Here is a 24731-nt window from a genome sequence, read left to right on the forward strand (position 1 = left end):
CCTTGAACCCTGGGATCATGACCAGAGCCAAAGGCAGACACCCCTAAACATTTTATTTTTAAGTAATTTCTATACCCAGTGTGGGGCTTGAACTCACAACCTTGAGATCAAGAGTCACACGTTCCAACTGAGCCATCCATGCATCCTGGTTGTTTTCATATCTTGATTATTAGAATATTGGTGCAGTAAACATCAGAGTGCATATATCTCTTCAGTGACATCTTTTCATTACCTTTGGATATATACCCAGAAGTGGGATTGCTGGAATGTATGGTAATTTAATTTTTATTTTTAAAGATTTTATTTATTTATTTGGCACAGAGAGAGCGATTACAAATTACAAGTAGGTAGGTAGAGATGGGGGGGAGAAGCAGGCTCCCTGCTGAGCAGAGGGCCTGATGCAGGGCTCGATCCCAGAACCCTGAGATCATGACCTGAACTGAAGGCAGAGGCTTAACCCACTGAACCACCCAGTCGCTCAGTAGTTTTATTTTTAATTAAAAAAAAAAAAAAATTAGTTTTTAAAGTGGGCTCCGTGCCCAGAGTGGGTCTTGAACTCAAAATCCTGAGATCCAGAGTCACATGCTTTACTGATGAGCCAGCAAGGCACCCCTATTTTTAATTTTTTGAGGCTCTTCAGCACTGTTCTATTGTTATACTAGTTCTTCATAGTTGTAGAACCACTTTACAGTCCAGCCAGCAGTGCCCAAAGTTTCCTTTTTCTCTATATCCTCTACAACAGTTATCGCTTGTCTTTTTGTTGCTAGCCCGTCTTACAGGTGTAAGATGATACTTGATCCTGATTTTGATATGTATTTCCCTTGATGATTAGTGATGAACACCTTTGCAGATACCTGTTTGCTACTTTGATGTTGTCTTTGGGAAAATGTCTATTTAGGTTCTCTGCCCATTTTTTAATTGGATTTTGATTTTTTTGTTACTGAGTTGTAGGAGGTGTTTTTGTTTTTGTTTTTGTTTTTTTTTTTTTTTAATCACAAGTAGATGGAGAGGCAGGCAGAGAGAGAGAGAGGGAAGCAGGCTCCCTGCTGAGGAGAGAGCCCGATGCGGGACTTGATCCCAGCACCCTGAGATCATGACCCGGGCCGAAGGCAGCGGCTTAACCCACTGAGCCACCCAGGTGCCCCTGTAGGAGGTTTTTTTATTTTTATTTTTATTTTTTTAAATAAGTTTAGTATAGAGGTGCCTGGGTGGCTTAGATGGTTGGGTGTCTGCCTTTGGTTCAGGTCATGATCTCCAGGTCCTGGGATCAAGCCGCATGTCTGGCTTTGAGCTCAGCAGGGAGTCTGCTTCTCTCTCCCTCTGGCTTTCCTCTTGTACTCTTTGTCTGTCTCTCAAATGAATTAAATATATTTAGTACATTAATCTCTTATCTGGTACGTGTTTTGCAGATTTCTCTCATTCTGTAGGTTGCCTTTCCATTTTGTTTTTTCTTTGGTAGTGAAGAAACTTTTAATTTTGATGTCGCATTTGTTATTTTTTTCGTTTGCTATGCTTTTGGTATCATGTTAAAAAAAGAAATCATTGCCAAGACTTGCCCTGAAAGTTTCCTTTGTGTGTTTGTTTGTTTAAAGATTTTAATTTATTTATTTGACAGAGATCACAAGTAGGCAGAGAGGCAGGCAGAGAGAGAGGGGGAAGCAGGCTCCCTGCTGAGCAGAGAGCTGGATGTGGGCCTCCATCCCAGGACCCTGGGACCATGATCCTAGCCGAAGGCAGAGGCTTTAATCCACAGAGCCACCCAGGTGCCCTCCTTTGTATGTTTTTGTCTAGGAATTTGTTTGGTATCAGGTTAGGGTTAGTATATTACTAATCTTTGATCCATTTTGAGTTAATTTTTGTGAGTGGTGTAAGATAGAAGTCCACTTTGATTTTTCTGCATGTAGTTACCCAGTTTTCCTAGTACTGTTTATTGAAGAGACTATCCTTTCTCCATTGGTTGTTTTGTCTCCCTTACCAAGTACTGTTTGACTGTATGTGCTTTCTGTTCTGTTGTTTTGGTCTGTGGGTCTGTTCTTATGCTGGTACCAAACGGTTTTAATTGCTGTAGCTTTGTAGTACAGTTGGAGTTCAAGAAGTGTGATGCCTCCTGTTTTGTTCTTTTATTGTTAAGACTTCATTTATTTATTTGACAGAGAGCAAGTGAGAGCCAGAGAGCACAGGCAGGGGGAACAGCAAAAGAAGGAGAAGCCGTTTCTCTGCTGAGCCAGGGACCCTGATGCAGGGCTCAGTCCCAGAACTTTGGGATCATGACCTGAGCCGAAGGCAGATGCTTAAACAGTCTGAGCCACCCAGGAGCCCCTGGTTTTGTTCTCTTTCTCATGATTGCTTGGGCTTTTGAGTATCTTTTGTGGTTCCATACCAATTTAGAATTTTTTTCCTATTTATGTGAAAAATGCCATTGGAATTTTCATAGGGTTTGTGTTGAATCTACATGGCTTTGAGTGGCATGGACATTTTATTTATTTATTTATTAATTAAAAATTTTAAAAGATTTTATTTATTTCACAGAGTGCACATGAGCACCAAGGAGGGTGGGGGTGGGGGAGGAAGATTAGAGGGAGAAGGAGCCTGATGCATGGCTTGGCCCCAGGATCTCAGAATCATGACTGAGCGAAAGGCAGATGCTTAACCCACTGAGCCACCCAGGCAACCTTGGAATGGACATTTTTTTTTTTTCCAAAGAATTTTAAAAGATTATATTTATTTGACAGATCACAAGTGGGCAGAGTGGCAGGGAGAGAAAGACGGGGAACACAAGTAGGCAGAGCAGCAGGCAGAGAAAGACGGGGAAGCAGGCTCCCTGCTGAGCAGAGAGCCCGATTTGGAGCTCAATTCCAAGACCCTGAGATCATGACCTGGGCAAAAGGAAGAGGCTTAAACCACTGAGCCACCAAGGAACCATTTTCAATTTTTAAATTAAAAAAAATTTTATTTTATTTTTATTAGTTTTTTTAGTGTGGGTGGGAGGGAGAGAGAGAGGATCTTAAGCAGGCACCGTGCTTACTGCTGAGTCTGATATGGTGCTCTGTCTCACAACTCTGAGATCATGACCTGAGCTGAAATCAAATTTCAGATGCTTAACCTGCTGAGTGGGTGGTGTGGACATTTAAGAGTATTAACTCTTCTAATCTATTAACATTTGTATCCATTTGTTTGTGTCATCTTTTTTTTTTTTTTTAAGATTTTATTTATTTATTTGACAGAGAGAGATCACAGTAGGCAGAGAGGCAGGCAGAGAGAGGGGAAGGGAAGCAGGCCCCTGCTGAGCAGAGAGCCCGATGCGGGACTCGATCCCAGGACCCTGAGATCATGACCCGAGCCGAAGGCAGCAGCTTAACCCACTGAGCCACCCAGGCGCCCTGTTTGTGTCATCTTTGATTTCAACAGAGTTTTGTAGTTTCACTGTATAGTCAAGGGCTTTCTTTAGATTCAACTAAGACTTTTTTTTTTTTTTTAAGATTTATTTATTTGGGAGTGCATTGAGCCAAAGGAGGGGCAGAGGGAGAGAATCTGAAGCCAAGCCAACTCTCGGCTGAGTGTTGGAGCCTGTTGCTGGACCTGGAGATCATGACCTGAGCTGAAATCGAGTCTGACACCTAACTGACTGAGCCACCTGGGTGCTCCCGAAGAGTTACTTTTTACTGTTTTACTTCACTTTTTCTTTTTACTGAGATAGACTTACCTGAAAATATGTGTCCTTTGAGTTCTTCAGGCAAAAAGAACTCCTAGGTATGGAGAGAGACTTTTTTGGGGGGGCGGGGATACATTCCTAATAGTGGAATTAAAGGTTTAAGGATAGCCCAATAAACACTTTTTGTAGTGTTGCCAATTTAAATTTCAAGAAATGTATACAATACAGTTGTTAATAATCTGATGAGTCCTCTTTTTGCCTGTCTTCTTATTAGTATGTTCTCGAACTTGGATAATTTTATTGGTCTGATACAGAAAATATGCTATGACTAGAACATGAAGAAAGCTTCTCTAAGATTTACAGTAGGCAAGTTTAGTTGCATGTAATGGATAGATAGTAATGCAGTTTGTCTTAACTTCTCACATGTTATTTAGAATGAACAAAAATCATCTTGGCACATTTTCAGGCCTCTCCTATTCTTTTTTGAGGAGCACATGTAGGGATACCGTTGATTTTGCTGTGTATAACATGAAACAGAACAAAACAATGTAGTGTTTCTAATTCGTTTAGAAATTGTTAAAGGTAAAGGTTTTAAATGCCCTTAAGAGGGTCTTTTAATCTTTGTGAATTTTCTGATTGTAATGAAATTATGAGCTGATTTCACAGCATGAAGTTGTATGTAAGTTCATCTGTTTTCAGATTTTTGTGTTTCAGCAGCAATACTTGATGAATTCATAAGAAAAATTTGTGGTCCCCCCCCACTTTTTTTGTAATACAGTATAGTTACTTTGACTCAGCCCATGGTTGGAATTAAACTGATAAGCATCCTGTCATTTTCTGCTTTGGGCTTCCCTTTCTAAATCTTCCTAGTAAAATTCTCATCAGTGTGGGAAGGAATTTGGGTTCTGAAGTCCTTACTTGCCTTTGAGACAGTGATTCAAATACCTAAAACGCATACCCTAAGGTACAGCTGTAGGACCAAACTGATTCCAAAACAGTGCATGAGGAGTAAAAGTTAATAAATGGGATCTTGTAAATAGGCTGTAGATGCTCTGGGAAGAGGAACAGAAAATGGAAAATGTCAGATGAATGTTTCTTTCCATGAACCCTAATTCTAAGTACTTTCCTGTTTCTAAAGGGTATAGTATAAAGAATCATTTTGAAGTAGGTTTATAAATAGACATCCAGGTAATACAGGTTGTCTTGCTAAACTCCAGCTTTTTAAGGGGGGATACTTCTTTTTATACTGGCCCTGCCTACTTTTCAGACTTGGCATCTTCTGTAATTGGTGGTTGAGACATACTAATTTTTTTTCCCTGAGTCTTTAGTGGGATTTCAGATACTAAGATGGAGAGATGATAATGTTTTAACTCTTTTTCCCCTAGTAAAAAACTAAATAAAAAATCTGATTTTTATCCTTTTTTTTTTTTTTTTTTAAAACAGGTGCCATGTTTCAGAACAGAGTAATACCCCTGGTAAAGAAGAACTGAAGACACTGTACAGACATCAGATATAGGCTAATTACAAGGAAAGCATTAACCTGCCTCTGAGGTGACTAAAGGGGAATAATGGTGATTTTGCGCCGGGCTCGGCCGCCTGCTTCCGCCCCAACCAGCAATGAATCTTGACTCGCTCTCGCTGGCCTTGTCTCAAATCAGCTACCTGGTGGACAATTTAACCAAGAAAAACTACCGAGCCAGCCAGCAGGAAATACAACATGTAAGTAAACATAGAAAACAAGTACCATTAAAGGAATGAGTGTAGAGTTGAAAGAATGTTCTCCTCAGCTTTAATATATGAAAGAGATTTTATCCCAATCTTTTTTTTTTTTTTTTTTTTAAGATTTTATTCAGTTGGTTAAGCAGCTGCCTTCGGCTCAGGTCATGATCCCAGCGTCCTGGGATCGAGTCCCACATCGGGCTCCTTGCTCGGCAGGGAGCCTGCTTCTCCCTCTGCCTCTGCCTGCCATTCTGTCTGCCTGTGCTCGCTCTCCCTCTCTCTCTCTGATAAATAAATAGAAAAAAATCTTTAAAAAAAAAAAAAAACTTTAAGATTTTATTTATTTATTTGACAGAGAGAAATCACAAGTAGATGGAGAGGCAGGCAGAGAGAGAGAGAAGCAGGCTCCCTGCTGAGCAGAGAGCCCGATGCGGGACTCGATCCCAGGACCCTGAGATCGTGACCTGAGCCGAAGGCAGCGGCTTAACCCACTGAGCCACCCAGGCGCCCCTTTATCCCAATCTTTATTTTTTATTTTTTAAGGAGTCACAGATATAAATTGTTCTGTAAAAATTATGAAATACCTGACTTGGTTTAGTCTCATTTTTTTCTTATCTACATTTTAAAATTGAGAGATACATATATATTTCACAAACTGTAAAGCTCCCCCTTATAAAATGTGCAATTCAGTAGTTTCTAGTGGATTCACAAAGTTACTTAATCATCACCATCTAAATCTAGAATGTTTTCATCGCCTCAGAAAGAAATACTTGAATCCATTAGCAGTTGCTCTCCCTCCCCTCTCCAGCTCCTGGCAACCACTAATCTTTCCGCTTTTACGGATTTACTTTTCTGGATATTTCATATAGATGGAGTCATAACAGATGTGACTTTTTGTGCCTGTCTTCTTTGACTTAGCGCAATGCTTTTAACATTCATACATCTTGTTGGGGCACCTGGGTGGCTCAGTCATTAAATGTCCGATTCTTGATTTTGGCTCAGGTCAGGATCTCAGGGTGGCGAGATTGAGCTACTCCTCGGGCTCTGTGCTGGGTGTGGAGCCTGCTTAAGATTCTCTCCCTCATTTCCCCCCTTTAAGAAAAAGATTCATCTATGTTGGAGTCTATGGCCATACTTCGTTCCTTTTTATGAGTAATAATACGATGTGAATATTATTTATAATAATAATAGTTCTTTGAATATTCTCCAGTTTATCTGTAAAATTGATATTTAATTTGTTTCCATTTTGTGGCTGTTGTGAGTAGTGTGGCTTTCAGCATTTGTTTATGAGTTTTTGGATGGATATTTGGTTTTAATTTTTTGGGTATATGTGAAAGAATGGAATTGCTGGGTTATAGGATAACTCTCACTTTCTGAAGAATTGCCAGACTTTATCCAGGGTACCTCATCTTTTCATTTCCACAAGTAGTGAATGAGGGTTCCAATTTTTCCTCATTCTCACTAACACTTGTTATTTTTTGTCTTTGTTTATACTCATTCTAGTGGATGTGAACAGGTACCTCATTATTTTGCTTATGTAGCTAATGATGTTGAACATCTTTTCATGGGCATTTTGTGTATCTTTGGAGAAAATATCAGTTCTCATCCTTTGCCCCCCAGTTTTTTTGCCATTGACCCCTTCCAATATTTACTATTTTTAAAAGAAGATTTATTTTATTCATTAGAGTGAATGTGCTCATGAGTGGGGGAGGGGCAGTGGGAGAGTGGAAAGCAGACTCCCTGATGAGCGGGGAGCCTGATGTGGGCCTCTGTGGGGCTTGATTCCAGGACCCTGAGATAATGATTTGAGCTGAAGACAGATGCATAGTGGACTGAGCCACCCAGGTGTCCTGATCCTCCAATTTTTAAAAATTAAACTGTTCTCAAGTACAAGTTTGTTTTATAGAGCATTTCATTCAGTCTTTATGAAAGTTAAATAGTATACTATATTTTAGTTGTAGTGATGGTACCCCCTTCTCATTAATAAATGGAGTATTATACTTAAAATAAATTCACTAGTTGTTGACAGTAGGTTATCTTCTCTGAACCTTATTTTTTTCATTTGCAAAATAAGGCTAAGTATAAAATTTGTCTGACATCCTTCTTAGGATTAAATGAAGTTAAGAAGAGCACCTAGTACAGTTCTTGTCCTGAGCATTATTTAAAAAAAAGGAAATTCTCCTTTTTCTACATTATAAATTAACAGTTGTTACATAAGGTAGGTAGTACATACATACAAGTTGTAAATGAAATAGGTGCCTGATTATTTGAGCTAAATCTAAGAATTAATTGTTTGGGAGTTTTTTCTCCTTTCCTTGTTTTCGGGGTGTGTGTTTGGAGGTAATTTAATTTTTATTTTTTTATTCCTTTTTTTTTTTTTTAAAGATTTTATTTATTTATTTGAGAGGGAGAGAGAGAGACAGATCACAAGTAGGCAGAGAGGAGGAAGTAGGCTACCTGCTGAGCAGAGAGCCTGATGCAGAGCTTGATCCCAGGACCCTGAGGTCATGACCTGAGCTGAAGGCAGAGGCTTAACCCACTGAGCCACCCAGGCGCCCCTGTTTTTTCATTCTTAAAGATTTTATTTATTCATTTGGGGGAGGGAGGGATAGAGAGCACGAGTTGGGGGGAGAGGCAGAGGGCGAAGAAGAAGCCGACTCCCTTCTGAGCTGAGAGCCTGATGTGGGGGCTTGATCCCAGAACCGAGAGATGACCTGAGCCAAAGGCAGACACTTAACAGTTTGAGCCACCCAGGCACCCCCCCACTTTTTTTTTTTTTAAAGGATTTTATTTACTTACCTGAGAGAGCACTAGCAGGGTGAGGAGCAGAGGGAGAAGCAGACTCCCTGCTGAGCAGGGACTCAGTCCTGGGATTCCAAGATCATGGCCTGAGCTGAAGGCAGATGCTTAACTGACTGAGCCACTCAGGTTTTAAAATAGGTAATATACTAACCTGATTACCCCAGCTACCCACTCTTTCTCTGCCCACAGGCAACTGATGTTTGCTGCTTTTTAAATGTTCTTCCAAAGATGCTCGCACATAGAAAATAGTAAAATATTATTTTTATAAAGCTAAATCAGGTTAAATAAAACTATTTTTAAAAAGTTAAAAGAAAAAACTTCGTAAAATACTTTCCATTCTTTTTTCACATATTGGCATATGACAGTTTTCTGTATCTTGGTTGTTTCTTTTTAATTTTATTTATTTATTTTAAAGATTTTATTTATTTGTTGGAGCACAAGTGGGAGAAGGACAGAGGGAGAAGCAGGCTTCCCACTGAGCAAAGGAGCCTGATGTGGGACTTGATCCCAAGACACTAGAATCTTGATTTGAGTCAAAGGCAGAGCATTAACCGACTGAGCCACTTAAGTGTCCCTGTTTCCTTTTTAACTTACCAGTCTATTGTAGAAATTATTCTTGGGGTGCCTGGCTGGCTCAGTCAGTAGAGCATCTGACTCTTGATCTCTTGGGGTTTTGAGTTTGAGTCCAGTTGGGCGTGGAGCCTTCCTTAAAAAAAAAAATTATTCATTATCCTGTACATAAAAAGTTTGTTCTTTTAAGGCTGTATAGGAAACCATCATATGGATGAAACATTTATTTCACTATTTATGGACATTTAGATTATATACTTTGTTTTTTGCTTTTGCTGTTGACAGTGCATTAAAACTTTTTTTTTGCATGTATGTGTTATGTAGGATAAATTCTTAGAAATTGATTCTTGGGCTACTCTTCTCCTTTCCTTTCCAATGGAAGAGCTGAATTCTTGGAATTACTCATTTCCTATTTGATTTTTTTTCTTTTCATGTAGTATTTCAGTGTATGTAGTATATTGTAATAATCAGCTTTTTATGCTTATAGGGTTTATTGCAATTAATGCTTTGATGAATTACAGTGCTTAAGTTCATTGTTCTAATACCTTCAGGGGTCTTTTTAGTAGAGAACAAGATCTAACCTCCTCAGTCTGAATTTCAGGGTCCTTTAAGTCATTCTAAATCCTGGAATTTCATCTTTGAAGAAACAAATCCAGTAATACCTCATCATTGAAGACTCACCAACCGTTTTTCCTTTATTCAGATTAATTCCTTAGGATAAATTCTGAAAGCTGTGTTGGTCAGAATGTGCCCTGACAATTTTATGCAGCTACTATTTAATCATCTGCTATGTACCACATGTTAGTTTTTTAGTCACGTTTTTTTTAAGGTTTTATTTATTTGAGACAGCCAGCATGTGCATGAGCTGGAGGAAAAGCAAAGAGGGAAGGAGAGAGTCATGCAGACTCCATGCTGAACATGAACCCTAATGCAGAGCTTGATCTTAGAACTTTGAGATCATGACCTGAGCAGAAATCAAGAGTTGGATGCTTAACTGACTGAGCCACCTAGGCGCCCCTCTCTCACATTTTATTTTATTTATTTTTCCTCTCTCACATTTTAATTTAAAACATGTTATGGGGGGGCGCCTGGGTGGCTCAGTGGGTTAAGCCGCTGCCTTTAGCTCAGGTCATGATCTCAGGGTCCTGGGATCGAGTCCCGCATTGGGCTCTCTGCTCAGCGGAGAGCCTGCTTCCTCCTCTCTCTCCCTCTGCCTGCCTCTCTGCCTACTTGTGATCTCTCTCTGTCAAATAAATAAATAAAATCTTTAAAAAACAAATCAAAACAAAAAAAAAAATGTTATGGGGTTCCTGGGTGGCTCTGTTGGTTAAACATTCTGCTCAGGTCATGATCTATGGGTGGATTAGAAGGAACAGCACTACTTGGGGCTCTGCACTGGGTGTGGATCCTGTTTGGCATTCTCTTTCTCCCACTTTGCCCCTTCCCAGCTTTCATGGACTCATATTTATGCTCTCTCTTAAAAACAAAAAAACAAAACAAAACAGTATTTTTAAAACATGTACTATCTAGTTAATACTCAAATTTCTTGTTTTGTTTCATCTAAAAAATTTTTATCACACTTGGGTTTGAATTAGGATCCAAATAATATGTATGTTGCATTGGCTCTTATCAGATCTCTTTTAAAATCTTTGGTTTTCCCTCACTCTTTTTTTCTTGTAGTACTTACTTTGTTAAATCAGATTGTTTGTCTTGTAATTATCCAGAGTGTGAAATTTGCTGTAGTGGTGTTTAACATGTTCTTTTATTGGGTGCAGTTTCTATTTTCTGTAAGTTAGTAAATTTAGAAGTGCAGTCAGATTAAGAGTTTTTGCCTTTTAGGACGGTTTGTAGTTGATGATGGTGTGTACTTCCATCAGGAGCTTTGCAGTGTCTGGTTGCCTCTACTTCTGTGATTTTTAGCGGGCCTTGTTCATTGACTGGATTCATTAATTTGTTAGGGATTGCGAAATGTTAGTACTCTTATTGTTAAGCATTCTTGAAATAGTTGGTAAGGGCAAGTTTCCCTTTACAGAACTATATGGCTACCTGAGGTACATTGTATATATATGGAAGGGCAAGATCAGTGCTTGATTCTCTATTTATTTGCCAGTTATCAAAGTAACTTCTTTCCGAGCATCTTCCAAACATGACCGATAAATGAGTTTTTTAGTATTCTTAGGAACTCATGTATTTTTTTTTAAGGTTTATCTTTTTAGAGAGCAAACATGCATGCATGCACGTGTGTGGATGGGAGTAGGGGTGGAGAGAGAGAATCCCAAGCAGACTCCCCTCAGTGCAGAGTCCGATGTTGGGCTCGATCCCACAATCCTGAGATGATCTGAGCTGGAATCAAGAGTCATTCACTCAACTTACTGAGCCACCCAGATGACCCAGGAACTCATGTACTTTTAACATATTTGATATATTTGAGTTTATTGAAAAGTATTACTGATGAAACTCATTGGCCAGTGAATGCTTATTCTTGTTGGCTTTGGAGTCCCCTGTCCTCCTATTTTGTAATATTTATAGTCCTTAATATCATTTCAGAATCACTGGAAACTAAAATATTCTAGAGTCATCTTGTGTATTTTTTGCTTTGGACCTGGAATTAGCAGTTTCTCCAAGAGGCCTTGGTTTTCTTTAGTGGGAAATGGGATATGGAGATTGTCTCTTGAGTTAAGAAGTGATTAAGAGAGATAACTTAGGTCATGTGAAAAAACTTTATTTAGTACTTCATTAAGTGGACAATCCTCTTTAGGAGGACTACAAAATGGGGCAGAAGGAAAGAAGCTATTTTTATAGGATAATAAATAAAAAACAAGGAAGAGACATATGGAAAACCTCTGGTTGGTTGGGGCCCCATAGTCAACCTTATTTAAGGTGAGAAGGCCCAGAGTTGGCTTGACCTTTGGGTATTGGTTAACTGATACATTGATATAAATATATTGCATTTCTGTTTGAGTGGAGCATTTATAGAGATTTGAAAGTTACCTAAGTTTTGATTTGCTGACACAGCACCCTGGGTAGTAATGGCACCATTTTGGGCTTAGGAAGTTATTTCAGCGCTTGTGTTTGCTCACTGATGATCAGTTGTTCAGTACTAGGCTTTTCGATGGACAAAGTTAAAGAGCAAATATACCAAGAGTTCATACTGATACTACTGATACTTCCAATTTATCTTTACTTTAAAAATTTTTTTGTTTTAAGATTCCATTTATTTACTTGACAGAGAGAGACAGACAGTGAGAGAGGGAACACAAGCAGGGGAGTGGGAGAGGGAGAAGCAGGTTCCCACTGAGCAGGGAGCCTGATGCTGGGCTCAATCCCAAGACCCTGGGATCATGACCCGAGCGGAAGGCAGTTGCTTAACGACTGAGCCACCCAGGCGCCCCTTATCTTTACCTTCAGTTCATGATCTGAAATCTCTCTCTCTCTCTTTGTTCCCCATGCACAAAATTCCATTTTCAGTGATATAAAAAGCCATTTACCCTGTTCCACACTGTACAATCAAGAGTTCAGACTAAGAGTCCTGACGTTGTTAATAGCACTATGGTTATGGAAAATAGTTTACTTTTTTAGGAGGTAGGGGGGGAAGGGAGGGGAGCCCTTAGGCTATCCCAGAGGTATTCCTAAGCATATCTCAGAGATCATGTGAGTTTGGTTCCAGGTCATTGCAATAAAGTGAGTCAAGTGAATTTTAAGAGTTCTGTTTATACTGTAGTATAGCCTATTAAGTATGTAATATCATTATGTCTAAAAAGTATACATACTTTTGTTAAAAAATACTTTATTGCTAAAGCATGTTATCATATAACCTTTGAGCAGAGTTCATCTTTTTGCTGGTGGAGGGTTTTACCTTTTGTTGATGGCTGCTGACTGGTCAGGGTGGTGGTTGCTGAAGGTTGGAGTGGCTGTGGCAGTTTCTTAACATAAGACAACAGTGAAGTTTGCCACATTGATTGATTCTCCTTTTATGAATGATTTCTCTGTAGTGTATGATGTTCTTTGACGGCGTTTTGCCCACAGTACAACTTACTTCAGAATTGGAGTCAGTCCTGGGCTCCTGGGTGGCGCAGTTGGTTGAGTGCCTGAGTCCTCATTTTGGCTCATTCATAAACTCTCAGGGTCCTAAGATGTAGCCCCACATTGTACTCTCTGCTCAGGGTGGAGTCTGCTGTTCCTTTTCCTCTGATCCCTCCTCCTGCTTGTGCATGCTTTCTCTCTCAAATACATACATAAGTAAAATCCTAAAAAAAAATTTGAGTCCGAATGCCTCGGTGGCTCAGTTGGTTAAGTGACTGCCTTCAGCTCAGGTCATGATCCCAGAGTCCTGGGATTGAGTCCCACATTAGGCTCCCAGCTCTGAGGGGAGTCTGCTTCTCCCTCTGACCCTCCCTCTTCTAATGCTTGCTCTCTCTCTCTCTCATTCTCTCTCAAATAAATAAATAAAATCTTTTTTTTAAAAAATGATTTTATTTATTTATTTGTTAGAGCATGTGAGCGTGAGCACAGGCAGACAGAGTGGCAGGCAGAGGCAGAGGGAGAAGCAGGCTCCCCGCCGAGCAAGGAGCCCGATGTTGGACTCGATCCCAGGACACTGGGACCATGACCTGAGCCGAAGGCAGCCGCTTAACCAACTGAGCCACCCAGGTGTCCCAATAAATAAAATCTTTAAAAAAAATATTTGAGTCCTCTCAAACCTTCTGCTTTATTAGCAAAATTTATGTAATATTCTAACCTTTCTTGTCATTCCACATCTTCACCAGGAGTAAATTCCATCTCAAGAAACTTTGTTTGCTCATTCAAAAGAATCAACTCTTCATCTGTTAAAGTTTTATCATGAGATTGCAGCAGTTAAGTTAAATCATCAGTTCTGGTTCTCTTGCTATCTCGGCCACATCTGTAGTTACTTCTTCCACTGAAGTCTTCATCCCCTGAAGTCATCCTTGAGGGTTGGAATCAACTTCTTCCATTAACTCCTGTTAGTGTTGATATTTTGACCTCTTCCCATGAATCCTGAATGTTCTTCTTGGATGACATCTAGTATGGCAAATCCTTCTAGAAGGTTCACTTTACTTTGCTCAGATCCATTGAAAATATTGCTATCTGTAGTGGCTCTAGCTTTAAGAAATGTATTTCTTAAATATTAAGATATTTCTTAAATAGTAAGACTGGAAAGTTGAGATGACTACTTGATCCATACAGGCTGCAGAATGGATGTTGTGTTAGCAGACTAGAAAACAATATTAATCTTGTTACACATCTTCATCAGAGCTTTTGGGTGACTTGGTACATTGTCAGGGATCAGTAATATTTTGAAAGAAATCTCTTTCTGAACAGTAGGTCTCAACAGTAAATATTCAGTAAACCATGTTGTAAACAGATGTGCTGTCCTCCAGGTTTTGTTTGATTTATATAGTGCACAGGCAGGGTCACTTTAGCATAATTTGTAAGGGCCCAAGGATTTTCAGAATGGTTAAGTCAACGTTGGCTTCAACATACAGACTCCTGGTGCACTAGTCCCTAACAAGAGAGTCAGCCTGTCCTTTGATCCTGGTGCACTAATCCCTAACAAGAGAGTCAGCCTGTCCTTTGAAGTAGGCACTGACTTCTCTCTAGCTGTGAAAGTCCTAAATGGCATCTCATTCTAATAGAAGTCTGTTTCCATCTTCATTGAAAATTTATTGTTTAGTGTAGCAGCCTTCATTATTTGGCCAGATCTTCCGGACAACTTGCTGTAGCTTCTTTATCAGCCTTTGCTTTACCTTGTGCTTTTATGGAGATGGCTTCTTTCCTTAAACCCCATGAGCCAACCTCTGCTAGCTTCATATTTTTCTTCTGCAGCTTCCTCATCTATGTCAGGCTTTATACAGTTGGAGAGAGGTTAGGGCTTTGGCTTAAGGGAATGCTGTGGCTGGTTTGATCTGTGTAGACCCCCAAAACTTTCTCTGTACCAGCAGTAAGACTCTTCTTTCTTATCAGTTTGTATGTTCTTTGGAGTACCACTTAATTTCCTTTAAGAATTTTTTTCTTTGCATTTATACCTTAGCTAACATAGGCACAAGAGGACTAGCTTTTGGCCTGTTTCGACTTTAAACATGCCATCTTCAACTGACCCTAGCATTTCTATCTTTTGATTTCAAGTGAGATGTGTTTGACTCTTCAACACTTAGGAGGCCATTGTAGGGTAATTAATTGGTCTAATTTCAGTATTGCTGTGTCTCAGGTAAAAGATGGAAGTTTGGGGAACAGCCAGTTGGTGGAGTAGACTGAACACACAAGGTATTTAATACGTTTGCCCTTGTATATGGGCATAGTTCATGGTGCCTTGAAACAATTCTAATAGTAACATCCAAGATCACTGATCACAGATGACCATAAGAAATATAATGGGAAAATTTGAAATATTGTGAGAATTACCAAAATGTGACAGACAAGAGGTGAGCAAATGCTTCTGTAGAAATGGCACTGTAAACAGTTGCCATAAATCTTCAATTTGATAAACAAAAAACATTATCTGCAAAGTGCAATGAAATGAGATGTGGCTAGTATCTCACTAGAGAGGTACCATCAGATTACTATATTAAAGTTATTTAGAGTAGTTCTCGGCATAGTTATACCACCAGGTGGATATAGTGTTGGCTTCATTGTTTATATGTTACTTTAAATATTTAGATAATACATTTTTAATAATTTAGTTTTGTTTGATAATTATGTAAAATTTTTGTTCTTAAAGTTATCTGTAAAACTTTTATTCAAAAAGCGATTTACCCCTGGGGATAAAAATATATGTTTATAAAAAAATTAAAAAATTAAAAAAAAAGTGATTTAGTCTTCCTAGAAATGTGGTTTTTGGTTGTTTCATTCTTTATTTTTAAGGTGGGCTCCATGCCCACCCATTGTGGGGCTTGAACTCAACTAACTGAGATCAAGAATAGTGTGCTCCACCAACTGAGCCAATCAGGCACCCATTACTGGAAATATATTATTATATTGAAATGGATTCAAGTAAACCCAAAATATTTCATAGAAACCCAAAGTTATTCATACAGATAGGATAATAAAAACCAAAATCAGTATTTTTTAAAAGTTAAAATTGTTTAACAAGTATGATAAATATGAAGATGCTTCATTACCTCTGTAGAGCGTATTACAGTCTAAAACTGTGATTATTGTAAGGTAGAGTTACTGCCTTCAATTTAAATTTCAAAAATCTGATACTTATTTTTGAAGTGGGGGAGGGGTTCTCATGACCCTGTGATGATGACTTGAGCTTAACTGACTGAGCCACAGGTGCCCCAAAATTGGTACTTCGTAGTTGTGTAGAATTTTTTTTTTAATACCTTTGAGATAATCTGTTAGGTTTTGTATTTTTCTTTTTATAAGTCTTTTAGAGCTTTTGTGTGAAAATCTATACACACACACACACACACACACACACACATAAAATCTGCTTTTTGGAGCTACGTTGCAGGCATAAATCATCCGGTAACTGCTGATTTATCAACATTCTACCCAAAGAAGGGTGTAACAAGTATTAATAGAGAGGAATTTTTGTTATTTCTTACTATGGAAGTTAGTTGATTACCTCGTAAGATTAATCATTACCTTTTGTGGACATTATTAGGAATTTTCTTATAATGAGCTAAAATAAATGTTTGAGGCTCTTTCTCTGTATAAGATTAATTATTTCATGTAATTACCCTTCACACAATTAAGTCTTTAATTCTTTCTCATGTGTTCTCTAGGGCAAATAGTGTCCCCTTTTTCTAACCATTTCACATGGTTTTCTGAATCTCTACCACTGTAAATGCACTGTTTGTTAATGTTCCTCTTAATATGTGATTCTAGATGAAAATTTGTTACTCTAACTACAGATCAGGTCATTATAGAAGTATTGTAGTTTGCTTTTGATACAGTTAATTTATTTTCAGTGTAGCCTAAAGATTCAATTACCAGATTGTAATGTACTTAATCTAAAACTTTGAATTATTTTACTGGTCTCCCCTGTTCAGTGGGTGGAATGGTTTAAATTTTAAGTGAAAATGCGTAGGACTTGATCTTGTGGGAGCAGTGATATCTTATTTCAACATCCTTGCAGTCCAAGACCATGCTTTTAAAATAGCACTTTAGTGGGAAAACAAAACAGGAAAAGTTTTCTTCTAATGAAGGGGCAGCGTGGTATCACTGAATGAACATTCTGTTTACCTAGCAGTTAAGAAACACATCTTCAGATCATACCACTATCCTGCAACTTATGTGTGACATTTGTTAGTCATTGCAACCTTGATTTTCTAAAGAGAATCTTTATCTGTATTAATGTGGTATTGTTTGTCTGTCCTTCCTAGGGTTGTTGGTAAGATTGAGTGACTGTAAAAGCAATCGTAAAATTATATAATATTGTAGAAGTCAATGGAAGGATGAGAAGAGACAGTCATAAGATTGTTTATTCTAGTTAAAAACTTAAACATTTTTTGTTTTTTAAAGATTTTATTTATTTATTTATTTGAGAAAGTGAGAGTATGAGCCAGGAGGGGTAGAGGAGGGAGAAAGAATCTGAACAGACTTCCCACAACCTTGCGATCATAACTCAAGCTGAAACCAAGAGCCTGAGGCTTAACTGACTGAGCTAGCCAGGCGCCCCTGTTTTGTGTGTTTTGTTCTTTGGCTTTTAACAGTCAAGCAGAATATCTCTTCCATTTTTAGATTGGTGTAATAGCAGATAAGTTGGTAGGTTCCTTAACCATGATCTAGACTCTTGAACTTGACTCCCTTTGACTTTTTTTGTTATTAAATGCATTTGCATACTATTTACTTTTTTTTCTTTTAAGATTTTATTTATTTGACAGAGATCACAAGTAGAGAGGCAGGCAGATGGAGAGGGGGAAGCAGGCTTGCCGCTGAGCAGAGAGCCCAGTGCAGGACTTGATCTCAGTACCCTGGGATCATGACCTGAGCTGAAGGCAGAGGCTTTAACCTACTGAACCACCCAGGCGCCCCTGCATACTATTTACTTTTTGCCTGAAATTATCTTTCCTCAAGCTCTTTCTGTGGTTGTTGTTAACCTCAGTATTTTAAATCTCAGCTTATATGTTAGATCTTTAGGGAAGGCCTTTCTGAGGCACCACTCCCCACTCCTGTCCATGTCACATAACCCTGTTTTGTTTTTTCCTATGATAGTATTATCAGAAATTCTTCATACTTTTTTCCCCTGTGAGACCATACTTCATGAGAGCTATAAAGCCCATTGGTCTCTCCTACTGCTACATTTGCTGTACCTTGCATAGTATATCTAGTATGTGGTCAAATACTTGTTAAGCCAGATAATCTCTTTTTTTCTTCATAAAGGTTTCATTTATTTGTTTGACAGAGAGAAAGCAAGCACATGCCTGCAAACAGAGCGCCAGGGAGAGGGAGAAGCAGGATCCCTGCTGAGCATAGACCCCCCTATATGGGCTCGATCCCAGGACCCTGGGATTATGATCTGAGCCAAAGGCAGAGGCTTAATAGACTGAGCCACCCAGGCGCCCCAAAGCCAAGTATTCTTGTTCATTTTAGGGAGAGGTCCATTTGGTGGTTGGAGCATAAGTAACTTTTTTCCTGACTAATTTGAATTGCTGCTTTAAGATGTTTTTAGCACTCTAGGGGATAGGGGAAAAAATAATCTCTGCTTTTATAGGACTTAAGGAACTGTAAGAGCCCAGAGAATCAATACATTGTGAATAGGTTCACAGTAATTTTTTGAGATGCAGAGGTTCTTATTGTTTGATTTTACTGATTTTTAATTTTAAATGTCTGTTGGACAGTGTAAAAATTGGTGTCTTATGTTTAACTTTCTGAGTTTTCGGGGTGGGAAAAACTGAAACTGAAATAAGTTAATTTAACCAGGTACCACATAATTGTGATTCAGTGGAAAGCATATAGGCTCGGGGCGCCTGGGTGGCTCAGTGGGTTAAGCCGCTGCCTTCGGCTCAGGTCATGATCTCAGGGTCCTGGGATCGAGTCCCACATCGGGCTCTCTGCTCGGCAGGGAGCCTGCTTCCTCCTCTCTCTCTCTCTCTCTGCCTGCCTCTCTGCCTACTTGTGGTCTCTCTCTGTCAAATAAATAAATAAAATCTTAAAAAAAAAAAAAAAAAAAAGAAAGCATATAGGCTCTGGAGTTGGACTATGAATTCTGATTTCTCAGCTCATCCACTGTGGGATTTAAGGCTCATATAATCTGATGCAAGTGTTCGTCTCTTCATCTATAAAATTGCAGTAAATTTTGACAGAATTGTTGAAGATAAAACCAAGGAATCTCAGTACCATACTTAGCCTAAAATGTAAGAAAATATTATTTGTAATATCTTTAAAAAGCATTTGATAAATGATTATTCTGTACTTACTGTCAGCACAAATTCTGTGCTCTTGTGCAACTTAGTCTAGTGAGAGACATAGAAAATAAACAGAAATTATCAGGTGGCCATAAGCTCTACAGGGAAAAGTAAAGCAGGATAAAGGGGTGATGGTGGGGCTGGTCATGTAGCTATGAAAGGAACTGAGAGAACAGCCCATATGTAGATGCCTAAAACTTTAAATTAGAATAGCAAGTACCAACATTGGTAAATTTGAGAAACAGCAAGAAACTAATGGAGCTTGGGGGCAGCATCTAAAGATCTAAAGTACTGAAGTCAGACTTTATTTTTTTGTATTTATTTTTTTAAGTAAGCTCTATGCCCAGTGTGGAGCCCAGTGTGAGGCTTGAACCCAAAACCCTGAGATGGAGACCTGAGCTGAGATCAGGGGCGGCATGCTTGACCCAGTGAGCCCACCCGGTGTCCCCAGACTGGTTTATTTAAGTCGTTGCCATGTCTATTTTAAGGAGTTACAGTTGTGTTAGAGTGATTTATAATGCATAGAAGAAGTGAAACTCTAATAAATACAGTTTGTTACAGAATTGTTGCCTTACAACTTAAAAAAAAGAAAAAGAAAAAAACATTCTCTATTCTTATTACATGTCATTTTTGCTACTTTGTGTTTTGGTTTAGATACTGACCAAAGTGCACACAGTTATTTATATGGACTAATTAATTTCTTCTATTTTTCCTGTTTGTGACTGTAGGAAACATTTAAAAAACAATTATAAAATATTGGCACCTCCATTTTATTAATTCCTATAACTCTTAATCAAAATGAACAATTAATGTATTTTGGGATTTTGCATAGAGACTTTTTTTTTGTTTAAATTCTCCTTAATAGTGACTATAAATTTATATTTTTGGTCTTTATAGATTGTGAATCGGCACGGTCCTGAGGCAGACAGGCATTTATTACGCTGCCTATTTTCACATGTGGATTTCAGTGGCGATGGTAAAAGCAGTGGCAAAGATTTTCATCAGGTATTGGGGCTTACAGAATTTATGTTTACTTAGATTTATTTGTACAGTGAATTGCATCTTGGGCATTGTGTAGCAAACAACACCTACAAGTCATGCAGAGATCATCTTAGCTGACTGAATGAATGAAAGGTATTGGGACTTGTCCTTTTTTTGTCCTTCCCCCTCTCCTGCCTGGCTGCAGACCATTAATAGCTACCTAGGTCCGGCTTAGATTGCTGGGGATCAGACCTGCCTGTGGGAAACAGGAATGGGGGAAGTCCTGCTTGACAAGTAAGTAAGGCAGAGAGGAGATCTCTTGTTCTAGATAGAATTTCTTTGGTTTGATTTTCAATCTCGTAATGGTTTGTCATTATATTGTTCCTTACAGTTATCTGTCAAGGGAAATTATTTTGTAAAGGTGTTGATGTTTAACTTGCTGCTAGTAGACTCTAAGTAGTTTAAATGGGATTTTTAAAGAGCTAATTTTGATAAGGTATGGAAACAATATACAGTATTGGATTACGCTTTAATGTTCTGAGTACCTCTGCGTCTGTGAAGAGATGAATGTTAGTGCTAATGAAGATTCACTTTTTATTTTTAAAGACTCAGTTTCTGATTCAGGAGTGTGCGTCGCTGATTACAAAGCCAAATTTTATTTCGACGCTGTCCTATGCCATTGATAATCCATTGCACTATCAGAAGGTTGGTATTACTTTTATCTTAGTAGTCTTAAGAATATGACTTTCCTTTTTTTTTTTTTTAAAGAATGTGACTTTCTAAAAAGGCTTTAAACCTTGATCTCATAGTGATCTATCTTAATTTATAAAATTTCAGTAGTTTGGGGTTTTTTAATGTTCTAGCAAAATCAAGACAGTTTGATAATAAGTAGAGACTTACTAAAACCAGATCATGTGAAGTCTTAAGATTGTCATTTCACAGTTCTAGGATATGGGGTGTAGTTTCTGACAAGACTACAGAATTCTTTCACTCCTGTGTAGTACCATGATTGAGTGAATAGATGTTTTTATAAAACTTCTTGAAAATCATTACATTCTTTTTTCTTTTTAAGTTCTTCTTGTTTTAAAATAAAGTTTGGTTTGTTTCAGAGTTTAAAGCCTGCACCCCACTTATTTGCCCAGCTGAGTAAAGTTCTCAAGTTAAGCAAAGTACAAGAGGTAAGTGACTTAAGAAGAGAGATAGGCAAAATTGGAATTAAAACAGTTACTTGACTCTTTGAACAACCTAATCCCTATTGTTTCAGGTAATTTTTGGCCTTGCCCTCTTGAATTCTTCCAGCTCAGATCTCAGAGGTTTTGGTAAGTTATTTTTTTCTTAAAGATCCTGTAGTGAAATTATTTCTTTAAAATCCATGAGTTTTTGAATCTGGAGGCTTCATAGTTTAGACTTAGTAAAATAATCTAAGATTATTTTCTTTTAGTTTGTCTTAAACACGAGCGGGTGAGGGGTGAGTTGGTAAATGAAGATGATGGTCAGCTGTGTTCTGATGTGAGTTTTTACCTGTTCTGGTGCAAAAGTAACTTGTGGTTTTTGATTTACCTGACTTCTAGCTGCCCAGTTTATCAAACAGAAGCTTCCTGATCTTCTGCGTTCTTACATTGACGCAGACGTCAGTGGAAATCAAGAAGGTGGCTTCCAAGATATAGCAATAGAGGTCCTACATCTCCTCCTCTCCCATCTCCTCTTTGGGCAGAAGGGAGCCTTTGGAGTTGGACAGGAACAAATAGACGCTTTTCTTAAGACGCTGCGCAGAGGTAAAAGAGTATCTATTGCTTACAAAAGGTGATTTCTTAGGATGAACACAAATACATGACAGAAGGATTTTAGAATACACATGAAGATGATGATTTACTTTTCATTTTTTAAGAGAGAATTTTGTAATTTCACATATGAAAGTGATTAAAGCCCCATAGGAAAGGTGTAAAATGAATGTAACTTCAATAATCTTGTCCTATAGATAACAATCTCGGTTAAGACTTGGTATGTTTCATATAGTCTTTTTTTCTCCTTTAAGGTGATGGAGACTACATTGTTGGGACATACTCTTTACTTAGAAAAAATTGGTCATTATTGATATGCCCACTTTAGTTCTTGGACTATTTGAATTGCTATGCTAAGATAATTCCTGGTCCTGTTGTTGATGTTATTTTCTCTGATTTTTGTTTTGTGGAGCTGAGTAGTCTTTTTAAAACAAATCTTTGATTATACACTAACCACTATTTATTTTCACTCTTACTTTTTAAAAAAAATCTTTTAAAAGATAGATTTATTTATTTGAGAGAGAAAGAGAAAATGCACACCAGCTGGGGGAAAGGGCAGAGGGAGAGGGAGAAAAGAAGCAGACTCCCCACTGAGTGCCCAGCTCAGTCCCAGGACTGAGGCCATGACCTGACGTAAAAGTAAGAGTTGTATACTTAACTGACTGAGCTACCAAAGTGCCCCTTAATTTAAAATTTTTTTTTTTTTTAAGATTTTATTTATTTATTTGACAGAGAGAGATCACAAGTAGGCAGAGAGGCAGGCAGAGAGAGAGAGGAGGAAGCAGGCTCCCTGCCGAGCAGAGAGCCCGATGCGGGACTCGATCCCAGGACCCTGAGATCATGACCTGAGCTGAAGGCAGCGGCTTAACCCACTGAGCCACCCAGGCACCCTAATTTAAAATATTTTTAAAGTACGCTTATCTATTTAAGTAGTCTCTGCACCTCATGAGAGGCTTGAACTCAAAACCTGAGATCAAGAATTCCATGCTGCATCAACTGAACTAGACAGGTGCCCCCTATATAGTTGAATTTAATTAAAAAATTTTTTTTAACAGCTACTTTTTTTTTTAAAAAAAGATTTTATTTATTTATTTGTCAGAGAGAGTAGAGGCAGGGGGAGAAGCAGGCTCCCCCGCTGAGCAAGGAGCCGGATGCAGGACTGGATCCCAGGATCCTGGGATCATGACCTGAGCTGAAGGTAGCCACTTAACTGACAGCCACCCAGGCATCAGTTTAATTTTAAACTGCATTAACTTCTCAGTGATGAGAAATTTTCTTCCTGCAATTGACAGTGATATTCTAGTTATCTCTGATGTCTTCTTTGTATGAAACTGATAGTCCTACTGTGAAAATTTGAAGTAATATTTAGGATGTGACTTTGTCACCAGGTGTTGTATTAGGATCTTAATACAAAACTTAAAAATATATACCCAAGCAAAAACATCCATATTTTGGAATTGGTGTTAAGGTCCTAACTTGGATGAGCTGGATTGGAAAAAAACTTTGAAAATGAATGTGTGGAAGATACAGGTTTGGGGGCTTCTAGAAAGAGTAAATGAGGATAGTTTGTTTTTAATCAGTATAGCAGTTGTAATCTTTTGTCCTTCAGATTTTCCCCAGGAACGCTGTCCCGTGGTGCTTGCACCACTTTTATACCCTGAAAAACGGGACATTCTAATGGACAGGATCCTGCCTGATTCTGGAGGGGTAGCTAAAACCATGATGGAGAGCTCCTTGGCTGATTTTATGCAGGAAGTAGGCTATGGCTTTTGTGCAAGGTTGGTATAAAACATACTGAACTTCTGATTACTCTTGTGCCAGATATGATGTAGTAATTCTTTAAGGCAAGTTCCTAAGATTAGTTAATGTGCCCTCATCTTTGCCTCTGGGTTTTGCTTCTGAATTTAATCTTCCACACACAGGCATACTTCATTTTGTATGCTTCACTTTGTTGTGTTTCACAGATACTGCACTTTTTCTCCAAACTGAAGTTTGTGGCAACCTGTATACAGCAGGTCTGTTGCCACCATTTTCCCCAATAACATTTGCTTATTAGTTTGTGTCTTTGTGTCACATTCTGACATTTCTCACAGTATTTCAAACTTTTTCATTACTATATTTGTATAGTAATATAGTAATATTACTGTATAATGGTGGTTTGTCATCAGTGATTACAACTCGTTGAAAGCTCACATGATAGCTAGCAATTTTTATCAAAAGAGTATTTTTAAAATCAGGTATGTACATTTTGTTTAGACGTAATGCAATTGCACATGCAGTGGACCTGCAGTATAGTGTAAACATAACTTACACCCGGAAGTGAATAAGTTTGTTTGACTTGATCTGTTAATGGTTGTGTAGAGCTAAACCTACAAAATCTCCCAGGTATGCCTGTATTAATTTATATATATATATACACACATATATGTGTGTGTGTGTGTGTGTGTGTATATATATATTTGAGAAACTAGGGGAGGAGATATATATATATATATATATATAATCTCTCTCTCTCTCGCTCTCTCTCTCTCTCCCTCCCTCCCTCCCTCTCCCCTCCCCTCCCCTCCCCTAGTTTCTCAAATTTAGAAATCAGAGGTTCCTACTCTAGTTGCAGATAGACAGTTATAGCTTTTATGGGAGAGAGAGCATTGAGGCAAGGCTTCATGGAAATTTTATCCTGCTTGATGTGTTTCTCTTTTCTCTTCACTCGCTGTACTTTCAAATCCCTACTGTACCTTCATTTTCTCCAGTTTCCTTTTCTTGTTTAACAGAGTTGCTGCTTCAGTGTTTTTGTCTCTTGCTAGGGACACCAAAGGAAATACTTTCACCCCTTTACTACTACTACTACTATTG

At 38.4% G+C, this 24731-nt stretch overlaps 1 protein-coding gene across 6 annotated transcripts in view; it reads left to right on the plus strand.

The window, feature by feature from the left end:
* Positions 1 to 24731, plus strand: part of CNOT1 (CCR4-NOT transcription complex subunit 1) — a 111670-nt gene that overhangs the window by 22464 nt on the left and 64475 nt on the right. For all 6 annotated transcript variants that reach the window (XM_044256030.1, XM_044256033.1, XM_044256032.1 and 3 more), the window contains exons 2-8: positions 5096 to 5371; positions 20014 to 20121; positions 20704 to 20802; positions 21207 to 21275; positions 21362 to 21416; positions 21669 to 21872; positions 23488 to 23656. In XM_044256030.1, the coding sequence (XP_044111965.1) occupies positions 5270 to 5371; positions 20014 to 20121; positions 20704 to 20802; positions 21207 to 21275; positions 21362 to 21416; positions 21669 to 21872; positions 23488 to 23656 (806 nt within the window). In that variant the 5' untranslated portion in view covers positions 5096 to 5269. The remainder of the gene's footprint in view (positions 1 to 5095; positions 5372 to 20013; positions 20122 to 20703; positions 20803 to 21206; positions 21276 to 21361; positions 21417 to 21668; positions 21873 to 23487; positions 23657 to 24731) is intronic.

This window comes from Neovison vison, chromosome 7, assembly GCF_020171115.1.
Source record: "Neovison vison isolate M4711 chromosome 7, ASM_NN_V1, whole genome shotgun sequence".
NCBI lineage: Eukaryota > Metazoa > Chordata > Mammalia > Carnivora > Mustelidae > Neogale > Neogale vison.